This window comes from Ictidomys tridecemlineatus, chromosome 3, assembly GCF_052094955.1.
Source record: "Ictidomys tridecemlineatus isolate mIctTri1 chromosome 3, mIctTri1.hap1, whole genome shotgun sequence".
Classification (NCBI taxonomy): domain Eukaryota; kingdom Metazoa; phylum Chordata; class Mammalia; order Rodentia; family Sciuridae; genus Ictidomys; species Ictidomys tridecemlineatus.
In genome coordinates, this window is record NC_135479.1 from 77,907,110 (window position 1) to 77,919,731 (window position 12,622).

The 12,622-nt window shown below is 40.4% G+C and overlaps 1 protein-coding gene across 1 annotated transcript in view; it reads left to right on the forward strand.

The window, feature by feature from the left end:
• LOC101962956 (collagen alpha-4(VI) chain) overlaps positions 1 to 7,938 on the forward strand; it is an 89,332-nt gene extending 81,394 nt beyond the window's left edge. Inside the window, exons 35-36 of the mRNA XM_005326997.4 lie at positions 480 to 576; positions 7,308 to 7,938. Of these exons, the coding sequence (XP_005327054.1) occupies positions 480 to 556 (77 nt within the window). The 3' untranslated portion in view covers positions 557 to 576; positions 7,308 to 7,938. The remainder of the gene's footprint in view (positions 1 to 479; positions 577 to 7,307) is intronic.
• Positions 7,939 to 12,622: the final 4,684 nt, after the last annotated feature.

Consider the following 12,622-nt stretch of genomic DNA (forward strand, 5'->3'; position numbering starts at 1 on the left):
AGTGATTCTTTGAGGGAAAAGCAGGCTGAAAGAATCATTTTTCTCATCTTGTTTTAATTTCGTTTTATCTTATTTTTTATGTTTTATTATATTAGATTGTATTCTTTTATGTTGTGATCTTATATTATTTATGAGATTGGAAGCATTCTATGCTTTTATTTTGTTTGCTATGTATTTTATTTTTATTGTTTTATTTCTGTTTACTTTTATATTTGCCTCATGCTTCATTTGAATCCCTCTTACATCTTTTTGACTTTATGTCTTCATGCATTTTATTTTGTTCTAAATGTTCTATTTGCTTTTGTTTTTATACCTATTTTATTTTGTTCCACTTTATATTTTACTTTATTTTATGTTTCATTTGATTTTATCTTTGGAATTTTGTGTTTTGATAGAGAATTTTTTTATATTTATTTTCTTTTTTATGTTTATATAATTCTATGTTTTATTTTTATTATTTTTTTAAATTTTACTTTCAGGTGGAACAAACCAGTATCCACCCCCAGAGATCACTGAAGAATGTAGGCGCCCAAACCGTGGGGACACTCTGCTGTAAGCAGTCAGGCCTGTCAAGAGGTAGGTCAATGCTGGGCAAGGTGACGCATGCCTATCATCGCAATGGTTTGGGAGGTTGAGGCAGAAAGATCATGGCTTCAAACCAGTGTTGGCAACATAGAGAAGCCCTAAGCAACTTAGTGAGACCCTGTCTCAAAATAAAATATAAAAAGGGCTGGAGATGTGGCTCAATGGTTAAGCGCCCTGAGTTCAATTCCTGGTACAAAAAAAAAAAAAAAAAGAGAGATAGGCTTAAGGCCAAGCTATGGTTGTCCCCTACATCTGCACCAGGAGACTGTCTCTAGCCTAGAGAAAGGTCTTAGGCAATACCAGTCAGTCCTTGATTTGACCCAAACCACTGACATTGGGATGCTCCTGGGCTTGACAGCCCTGATACAGTTTAGTTTTTCTTTTCTGATGTTCAGTCTTTCAGTCATAAGACTGATTGAGGACCAACATAAAAAAATTCAAAGAGCACATGAGTGTTGGGAAGCAAAAAAAAAAAAATTTCTGTTCCACCATATCATCGCATCATCTAATTCCATGTCTCAGAGGTGAAATTAAAAATGCTAGCCACATCATTTTGATGCTTGTCCAAACATGTCTATAAACCTAAGAAAACAGTGAATACAACAATGAAATTGCTCAGGAAATGCCCAAACCCAAAGTTTGTTGAGTATGGCCACATCATTTGCTACACAAGAACCTCTCAGTTCTTGTGGCTGGCTGTGCAATTTGACAAGGATTGTTTCTGTACAGGGGGTCCAAGTGCCACTTTGGCATGTCTGGCTTTGCTTATGATTTAGAAGCACTTGAAGCAACAGACTTTTTTTTTTTCCTAGAAGAAAAGAGAAAAGGCATGATCTCATCTATAACTCAGCTAGAGGCTCTTGAAAATTGTGAAAATAACAAATTTGACACTGAAGAAAATGAACAAGAAACACCAGCACAACCAGAAACTAGAAAAGAAATAAATTCAGGCACTGCCTACAATAAAAAACAAGCTACCTTCTTGCTCCCTGAATTGGCTTCACTTTTTTCAATCTTTATTTCTTAAAATATCCCTGTGTATTATGTTAGCATGCAAGTGTTGACTTTTTATAACATCTTCCTTACAAATGCAAAAATTCATGTATGCAGGCTAAAGGGATTACTTTAAGTAAACAGAAAAAGGCTAAATTTCACTGAGCTGTAGAGCTGGAGTTGAAAGAAAGCCATTTCAGCGCATGTAATGGAGGCACACCCACCAAGTAAGTGTCTGCCCTGCGTGGCAGAGATGCAAATATCTATTGCAGAAGTGAGAAGTGAAGAATAACTACTGCTTATAGACAGGCTGCTTTGTAAGTGACCAGATGTCCCATGTGTTCTGACCAAGCTTAAGGAACATTTTGGATCCATCTAAAACAGATGTAGCATCAGTTTTGAATTGCAGTCTGTAGTTATGCAGATAATAAGTTCTTTCTTATATGTGATCAACAAGATACTGGAGAACTTGACTGTGATGTTTTTGAATGTCATCTAAGACAGCTGAAAGAGTTTATTAGTGAGTGGTGTGGTTGATCCTGCTTAGATAAAGTAAATATACTTTCCTTAGAGGTTTTGAATGTGCCCACATGATTCCCCATCTGAGGGCTTTTGGCTGGGTGGCTATGGGAACTATTTAATTTCACTGTGGCTCAGTTTTCTGTTCTGTAAAGCAGGAATTATAGGAGTATCTATGTCCTAGAGTTGTTTTGAGAGTAAAACTTGATAATATGTGTTTGCCAGATAGTAAGTATACAAGTTAGCTATTAAGATGCCCATGATATATAGCTGCTTAGAATCTAAAGCAGCTGGGTGCAGTGGCGCATGCCTGTAATCCTAATGACTCAGGAGGCTGAGGCGGAGGATTGCAAGTTCAAGACCAGCCTTAGCAACTTAGCGAGGTCCTAAGCAACTTAGCAAACCTTGTCTTATTATAAAAATATAGGACTGGAAATGTGGCTTAGTAATTAAGCACCTCTAGGTCAATCCTCAGATACCAAAACAAAGCAAATAGCAAATACACATCCAAAGGAAACAACAAAATCATAGGCCCTCTTGGAAGGTACAGTAACATTCCCTTCCTTAGGCTAAAAATTAAGCATAGGGAAACTTGTTGATTATCATGTTTTCAGTACAGAATATCCTCAGTTGATTTTATAACAGCAGTGCTTTTCAGCCTTGACTATATAGTATAATTGTTGTGGGGCAAGTTGCTCAGAAAACACACCAAGTCCCAGTTAGTCTTTATTTAGCTGGCCTGGAAACAAGTTAGAGAATGGTTACTAACGTCTAGACAATCAATCTCTGACAAGGTACATTGCCCAAGAAAAATGGAAAGCAAAGAGAATGATTTTACATTGTATAGGAATTGCTATTTTGTGTTGTCAAGTATGTTATGCTAGGTAACTATTAATGGGTACAGAGGTGGGGGTTATGGAGTCTCAGGGTAAAATGGAGTCTGTTTGGTCATTGTCCATCTAGCCTGGCCTGTAACAGAATCACGTGTGAATCTTCAAAAAGTCACCCCAACCAATCCAATCAGAGTCTTTGGTGGGATGTGGTACTTAACAGTGATTCCACTGAGCAATTGAGACTGAGAACCACTGTTCTAAGGAACTCTTTTTTTTTTTTAATATTTTTTTAAGAGAGAGTGAGAGAGAGAGAGAGAGAATTTTAACATTTATTTTTTAGTTATCGTCAGACACAACATCTTTGTTTGTATGTGGTGCTGAGGATCGAACCCGGGCCGCACGCATACCAGGCGAGCGCGCTACAGCTTGAGCCACATCCCCAGCCCCTAAGGAACTCTTTACCACAAAATCAAGGTCAAAGAGATGGAGGAGAGGTTAATGACCACTGAATCCAGTCCCATTCACAGCTTTGAAGGTCCCCAGTACATCTCAGCCACTGCCTCACTGGGCTTTGGGCAGTTTTGCCCCCCTCTCCCGCCCCCCCTCCAGTATTCTAAGGCCATCCTAAGCCTTCATCACCTCCCCAAGCTCCTTCTTCCACACCTCTTCCTTCAACAGTTGCCTTTTTCTTTTCTTTTCAAAAGAAAAAAGGGAGCCAAATGCAACCTCCTGCAGCTTCCTGTACACCCTTCTGTACACTCTCCCTTCCTGCCCTCAGTTGAAGAAATGAGCTCGCCCTTGTCTAGTCTGAACTGTCAAGAAGGACCCCGGGCTCTTTCAGATCTCATTGCCTTAAGCAGCTTGGGACTTGGCCACTGTTGACCACTACCTTCCTCTTTAAACCTTCTTCCCTCTCAGCTTTATGGACAATATCATCATTTTGCTCTTCTCCTTTGTGGACGAAGGTAGACTCCTTTGTGTTCATTGGAATGCACCATCCTTGGACCAGGAATGGAAAGCCACAACCCGACTTCATTCCTTTCGCTCCCACCTCTGGTTCTCTAAACAGTCTTGTTTTATTCCCACTTTCCCTCTTTTCAACTCCATTCTCAATACCTGATTAAATTTTCCAAGGAAAATCTGGGCATGCCATTCCTCTTCTATGGTTCCCCATTGTCTTTAGCATGAAGTTTAGGTGCCTGGATAAGACACACAGGCCTCCAAGACTAGACTCTGCACTGGCCCTTTGGGCCTTACTGGATGCCACTTTAGACTTTGCATGACTCCTGTTGCCCCTGTGCTCTCTGTTTTGTTCTAAGCCTCGACTGCTGCTCACCCTCACCTGCCTGTCTGTATCCCCTCCACAGTGTCCACATGGATCACACCTACTCATCTCGTACTACCAGGCTCAAGTTATACCTCTCCTGATAATCCTTTCTGAGCTCCCAAGTAGTGTTAAGTTTTCTTAGCCACCTTTGTGCTCCTGTATCTTAAGCCAAATTCTGCCATAGCACCTGCACCTACTTGTGGAGGATTAACCAGTGTTATCTCTCTTCACAGAAGTCAGAATGATCTCGATTGTGTGTTTTCAATTTCAGTGTTATCTTCAAAAAACACAGATCTATTTTTTGGTTTTCCCTTTTGAGTAGGGCTATATTGTAAGAAATATGTACTGGGACAGAATAAGCCCAGGCAAAACTAGTTTCATTCATACCTGCCAAATTCCCTTCTTCCACTTTTTCTTTCCCTTATTCCTGGATTCCACCAATATGTTTGAATAAAATTGTGACCACTGCTGCATGATTCAAGAAGGCAAAAGTTAATATTTGTGGTAAGAAATAATGTCAATTATAAAATTAGAGGCCAACAATAATTGCTTAAGGCAAAGCTTATTGGCCCCCCCAATGCCATACCATATAAGTAAAACAAAACTTAAAACTCTAAGGAATACTAAGAGTGAAGCTTTAAAGAATAACTTAGAAATAATTAGTGTGAAGGATTGAGGACTCATTTCTAATTGTGCTGACCAATATGGTGACCACTGGCCATAGTGATTGCTTAAATTTGAATAATTTGAAGTTAAATAAAATTTCAATTCCTTGCTTGCATTAGCCATATTTCAAAGACTCCGTAGCCACATCCACATGGGAGGGTGCTGGTGGCTAATGTATTGAACAGGACAGGTTTCCCATCATTTCCAAAATTTTCATCACTGTAGAAGGTTGGGCAGTGTTGCTCCAGATGTTTAATCTAGGAAAAGCAGTCCCTATCCAGTAGTTTCCAATGCCAAAAAGATGAGTGAGTCTTTTAAATTTTAAAAAGGGTACAGAGCCTCATTGGAAAAGGGACTGTTGCAATGAGTTCTTGATTTGTTCGGTCAGCTGTCTATAAGATGGTGGAAAGAGCACAGGCCATAGTTCACCACTGCTGTGTTTTTCAGTTTATTTCAAAAAGTTTTTGGAGAGGTATATGATCTTCTTTCTCCTGGGTCCTCACAGCTTGATATTTTTTACCCTCTAGAGTCAGGGTCCTGCAGTGGCAAATTCAAGTGTGCTTGTTGGCAGTGGATGGTTCTGTGATCCATTCCTCAGACTCTAAGAGTGTGTCTCATCCCTATGAGTCCAGCAGATCTCGTTGTTCTTCCTAGAAGGCTAATCAGTACTGACCATACCAATGGGAGATTAGTGGGTATGTTCCAGGAATACAGCCTGTGCATTTTAACTCCTGCTTCCTGAAGACAGTGTCTTCTTTTTTCAGCGATATTTGAAAGACCTACAAGAAGTTTTTGTAGGATGCCAGCATTCTGTGCTTTAGTTGATCTAGGATAAGAACATTTCTTTTTTAAAATTTATATATTCATTTATTCTAATTAGGTATATGACAGCAGAATGCATTTTGATTCATTGGACACAAATGCAATACAACTTTTCATTTCTCTGGTTGTACATGATATAGCATTGCACCATATGTGCAGTCATACATGTACCTAGGGTAATGATGTCCATCTTCATTCCACCATCTTTCCTGCTCCCATGCCCCCTCCCTCCTCCCTCCCATTTGCTCAGTCATAGTTCTTCCATTTTTCCCATGCCCCGCCACCCCACAATTATGGATCAGCATCTACTTATCAGAGAGAACATTTGACCTTTGGTTTTTGGGGATTGGCTTACTTCACTTAGCATGATATTCTCCAACTCCATTTACCTGAAAATGCCATAATTTTATTCTCTTTTAATCCTGAGTAATATTTCGTTGTGTATATATACCAGTTTTTTTTTATCCATTCATCTATTGAAGGGCATCTAGGTTGGTTCTACAGTTCAGCTATTGTGAATTGAGCTGCTATAAACATTGATGTGCTGTGTCACTATATTATGCCGATTTTAATTCTTTTTGGTATAGATCAAGGAGTGGGATAGCTGGATCAAATGGTGGTTCCATTCCAATTTTTCAAAGGAATCTCTATACTGCTTTCTAGATTGGTTGCACAGATTTGCAGTCCCACTAGCAGTGTATGAGTGCCTTTTCCTCCACATCCTCATCAACATTTATTGTTGTTTGTATTCTTGATAACTGCCATTCTGACTAGAGTGAGATGAAATCTTAGAGTAGTTTTGATTTGCATTTATCTAATTACCATGTATTTGTTGGTCTATTGTATGTCTTCTTTTGAGAAGTGTCTGTTCAGCTCCTTAGCCCATTTATTGATTGGATTTTTTGGGGGTGTTAAGTTGGGATAAGTAAATTTCTATATGATATAAAGTGTACCAAAAGAAATATCTTTTCCCTAGAAGGCAGAGGATACATACTTGGAAAAATCAGTGCCTGATTTAAAATTCAGAGAATATCAGATCTTGCTTCTTGTGATTTGTTAATTCCCAATCATGTTTTTCATTTTCCACGACCATCATGTTTTTCTTTTAATATCTTAACTTCTGGGTAAGAGTTAGAGCACTATAAATAATAAATAAGCTGGATTTGTGTAGGTCATTTGAAGGTCAGACAGGTTTGGGATTAGGCAAGGAACTGACATGGTTGAAAAATGAGAAAAAGAAGCAAGTGAGGAGTTCTTAGTATTAGAAAACTTTCACTCACTCATTTATACATTGTCTGTGGTATATCTGCCATATACCAGGTACTATGCAAAACAATATCTATAACTTTAGTATATCTTTCACATGTTATGTGATAACAACATACTTGTGATGTGTTTTTAAATAAATATTACTTTTATGGTTGAGGAAAGCAAGGCTCAGAGATCCAAGGTCACATAGCCAGTTGGCAGTAAGGCTAGGATCCATTTCTGGATCTGACACCATTGTTCTTTTCCTGATATGCTGAAGCAGGAAATCCAACTCTATGTTTATTTTGTTTCAGGTCCTCGTTCCATGGATCAGATGGAAGTTGAATGCCAGGATTACATCTGGAAATGGTACTACAGTGAGAAGCAGGAGGCTTGCCAATAGTTCTGGTATGGCAGCTGCAGAAGCAATGCCAGATGGTTTGAAACCAAGGAAGAATGTGAAGCTTGGTGTCTCTCCAGTTAGGCAGAGTCTTATGGCTATTGCTTCTCTACCCTTACTGAGCCAGTGTCATGACACTTTTAAGTAACAAAGACCACTTTATGGCCACAGACATCACATTTCTTGCTCCCTGAATTTTTTTTTCTTGCCAGTGAGGTCTTTGGGTCAGATGATTTGTGGCTTGAGAAGGGCTGAATTCTAAAAGTTAAAAAGAATAATTGAACTTTTCTGAAAGTCATGTAAATGAATTAGAACCACATGAAAGAGAAATTTGAACTTAACCTCTAAAATTATTTTGAGGTTTGGGGGGCTACATAGCAAAATAGATATCAATGGAAGTAGTGAGCAAAACCTAATTCAGAAAGGAGTTGAAAATTGTTTTGTCTTTTGACTACCAGAGAATAGAGAAGTCAAAGAGGGGGATGTCTAATGTGAAGTTCATCATCACTACCTAATATAAATAAATAAAGGCATTCTTTATGAAATCTTTGGGGGTGAGACTGCATGTGATTCCTGTTGACTGCAACCTGTGATATACATAGCAGTTGATAGAGTGGAGACAGCAATGACTTTTCCATGGGACCAGTCCTTTGGCATCAATTGGCCTAAAATATGGTGATCTCTGTCCTTGGAAACATAGTGACTCAACAATCACAACTGACATTGTCCATGCAAAGATGAAATGAAAGGTTTTGATTCATCATGGACAAAACATTTTGCAATGTAAAAAGTGACAATAAGAGAGTTGTGATAAGAGTGTGTGTGTGTGTGTGTTTTGCAAGATCTTCTTTTGCCTGGCAACTCGATTCTTCTGGCCTCTGAATTTTTACTCAGTTTCAGATTTGGTGACGAGGTGGAAGGGGGCTGCTGGGTATTGGTAATTAATTCATTGCTGTAAAATGAATTAATCAGCTTGGGCTTCCTTAACAAATTATCACAGCCTGGGTGCCTTAAACAACAGACATTTATTTCTCACAGTCTTGGAAGCTAGAAATTCAAGATCAGCGTGTTAGCCTATTTTGTTCCTGCTAAGGTAGTTCCTTCCTGGCTTGCTGGTGGTCACCTTCTTGCAGTGTTGCACATGACCTTTCCTTGGTACATGCTCATGGTGGGAGGAAGCGAGGGAGATGGAAGAAGAGGAAGAGAGAGAGAGAACAAACTGGTATCTCTTCTTGGGAGCATATCAATCCCATTGTATTAGAGCCCCACCCTTATCTAATCTAAAGGCCCTATATTCAAAGATAGTCACATTCATAAAAGAGCCCAAGCAGCTGGTGGTTGTCTCTAGGGATGCAGAGTGGAGTTGCTCTCTGGCAAGTTCGGTGACTGATTTCTAGAATACTCTTTGTTCCTTCACACAGATGACAGTGCAGAGGAGTTGGGAACCAGTTTTATACTGAATGTTCAAAGAAATGTTAAAATATTTATTCTATTTTTGTGACAATTATTTTCATCTGATCACAAAAGAATGACTATGTGTTCATTGTAGCCAGTCTGTGCAACACAGAAACACACATGAAAGAAATACAGATCAGGGCTGTTGCAGCTCAGTGGTAGAGTGCTCGCCTCACATGTGGAAGGCACTGGGTTCAATCCTCAGCACCACATAAAAATAAAATAAAAGTATTGTGTCCATCTATGACTAAAATATTTAAAAAATCATAAATAAAGATCACCTATAATCTTCATCTGAAGGTAACCATTTTTTTTAATGCCTGGATTTACTATCTATTTTTTTTTCCATAAAGTACTGATTTTGGAGACAGCATTTTGGGAATGAAATGGCAACTCTTCCATCTTGCTTGACAGAGCTGCTGATGGTGTGAGTGTGTGTGACCATTATTTAAGGCAGAATTCCAACTACCTGGGCATAAGGGGGCCACGCTGGTTATCCAGAGGATGGATTTGATTCGAGTTGTGATTATTTTCCACTTCTGACTCTCTTATCTGCCCTTCCCTTGCCCAGGAGTTCAGAATGCCAAGGCAGAGTTTCCATAACTAGAGGACCATCGGGAGGAGGTATTCAAGTGTGTTGGTTATTAGATCATTGGAACATTTCTGAGGTCCCACTGCAGTTCTCCCTGCATTTCCTAGGTGGTGGTATAACCCTTCCATGCAGCTCCTCTGATTCCCAGCAAAAACTACTCCATAAATCCTGAGGTACCCAGATACTGGAACCAAGAGGCAGAAGCAATTATCTATCGTTTTAGACGCTCTTCATCCCCACTCGTAAACACAATTTATGAAGCACTTTCCCACATTATCTTATATATTTGCCCACTCCCACCGCTAACTCCCAGATGTCTGCCTTGTTCTTATTTCTGGAATGAGGAAACTATCTCAGAGACGTGACCTGCCCCTGAAACAGAAACTGGTTTTGAGATCCTTTGGATTAGGAGACCAAACTCCCTTCGTGGTACTCCACAAAGGGAACCATGGAGCCACCTCCTGAGAATTTTGAAGGCTAGAACTGTAAATGCCCAAGATGTTGGAGGTTGGGAAGGGAGAAAGGCTTGACCTTTTGACCTTGCAGGCAGCCTCGCTCTTTTCACCGGGAAAAAGCAGGAATGGACTGAAGAGAAGTTGAATTGCAATGCAGGCCAATCCTAACTGCCTGAACTGACCCCACAGGGAGCTCTGGAACCAAAAGGGCATTTTGGATTTGCTCCAGGGTGGGCCTAAATGGCTGGGCCAGTATTCCCTGCCTCCATTAGCTACTGGATGTGGGAACCCAGGGCAGGGTATACTGGTGGACGAGGCAGCTCTGCAGCTGTGGAAGACTTGAATGGGGCCCAGATGCAGGGTCTCTGTCAAGAGCTCTCCTAGTTCTTGCAGCTAGGGCAACAAACAGGTCCTGCTTGAAGGTGGGTCTGGGTGGCACACACTGAGTCCATGACAGTCCATCCATGTCCTTTTGCATGCTGTTTTCAAGTCTCCTCAGCTTCCAAAACCCAACAGGACATACTTAAAAAGTTTGTGTGGCATTCAGGGCCTCAGAGATCTGTTTTTGTCCCAGCAGCTCAAGAGGCTGAGGCAGGAGGATTGTGAGTTCAAAGCCAGCATCACCAATTTAGTGAGACCTTTTCTCTAAATAAAATATAAAAAAGGGTTGGGGATGTGGCTCAGTGGTAAAGCACTCCTGGATACCACAAACAAACAAACAAACAAACAAATGAACAAACGAACAAAAAACCCCAATCTGGTCTTTGCATTCATCTCTAACCTTACCAATGGTGGCTGTTGCTCTGTCCCTCTAACTGAGCAGTACCAAATAAATTACTTATGGTTTTCTGGGAATGCCATATTCCATCCGTCTGTGCTATTGACACACCTGTGGGAAATATCTTTATTTCATTTATTTAAATATACTTAATAGGTACCTGCTGTTAGACATGTCCCTCAATTATCTTTGATATTTGCTTTCCTTCCCCATCTCTTGCTTTATCAAAATCTTTGTTTTATAGATTATGGATTTGTTTTTATTCTGCATTTATTTCAGATATCAAGGTTTCTATTTTCCATCAGCCAATCTGTGTCAAAACCCAGCTCTGTTCTCATTGTCTCTGTGAAAGTGACCCCAAGCCTCCTACAGACTGCTTTGTACACTCCTCTCTTTTGCTCTTTCCCTACCATTCACACCATGTCCCCATTAGTCTCCACATTAGACCATGAGCCTTTTCACCTGAGAATCCTCCTGCCCAGTACAGGGCCCAATGCCTGTCCTTTTAGTTCTGATTTGCTTCTCTTTCAGTCCTATAGTTTGGGTTTGGAATGCCCCCAAAGGCCTGTGTGTTTAAAGGCTTGGTCACCAACCTGTGGCACTGTCGGGAGGTGGACGAACATTTAGGAGGTGGGGTCCACTGGAAGGAAGTTGGTCCCTAGGGGTGTGTCCTTGGAGGGAATATTGCCTCCCAGCTCCTGAGAGGTGAGCAGCTTCCTGAGCATGAGCTCCCAAAGCAACAGCCAACCGACCATGGATGGAAACATCAAAAACCATGAGCCAAAATAAAACTTTCCTCCTTATAAATGGATTTATCTCAGGTATTTTGCCAGAGTTCAAAGACTGTTAGACGTGTCCTCAACTATCTTTGATATTTTCTTTCCTTCCCCATTTCTTGCTCTATCCAAACTCTTTGTTTTATAGATTATGGATTTGTTTTTATTCTGCATTTATTTCAGACATCAAGGCATCTATCTCCCATCAGGGAAATAGATTAGCCATCCCAGGGTCACTTCAAGGCATCTATTTCCCATCAGCCAAGTGGAAAGAGTTTTATGTGTTTGAAAAGTCTCCTTCAGATCTGTTACCTCATTATCACCTTGCATTGCTTTGGGGATATTAATTTTTTCTGATGGAGGTATTAAGACCCAGAAAGGTCAATTGACATTGAGTCTCTTGCAGTCAATCAGTCGGTAGTCTAAAATTTGAAGTAAATGTGTTTTGAGCGGATTTGGCATCTGTTGGCGCCAAATTGGCCTGAATTGCAATGCAGGCCAATTCTAACTGCTTGTTTGGTTTACTCTGCAAAGTTTAAGGGTTTTATTCATTATGTGAACTGACCACTTTGCACTTTTGAACATGTAGTAGATTGCATTGATGCTAGGAAATTGGAGGGCTTTGGGCTGCTAGGCTCAGAACTTGGTTCCTAGCTATGTATCAAAGTGTAGAAATAAATCTGAGGATTTTCCTTGCACTCCCTTGAGTAGAGGTCTTGATGACTAGGTACTATTCAGTATTTTTTTTCTTCTTTGCTTATTATTTTTTTTGCCATTTTGGGATCTCTTGTGGTAGATCATTCCTTTTCATTTTTTAATGGCCTCAAAAGTATACTTTTTTTTTTTTGTACCAGGGATTGAACTCAGGGGCACGCAACCACTGAGCCACATCCCCAGCCCTATTTTGGATTTGATTTAGAGACAGGGTCTCACTGAGCTGTTAGTGCCTCACTCTTGCTGAGGCTGGCTTTGAACCCATGATCCTCCTGCCTCAGCCTCCAGAGCCTCTGGGATCACAGGCATGCGCCACTGTGCCCAGCTACAAAGGTGTACTTTTAATACTACTGTGGATCCGCTATTGGGGTTATGATGTTATGGTACATTCCAAGATTGGGGCACCTCCTTCAGCATTAGTTCCCTCCCTGAATTCCCTGGGATCTCACATAAGATACT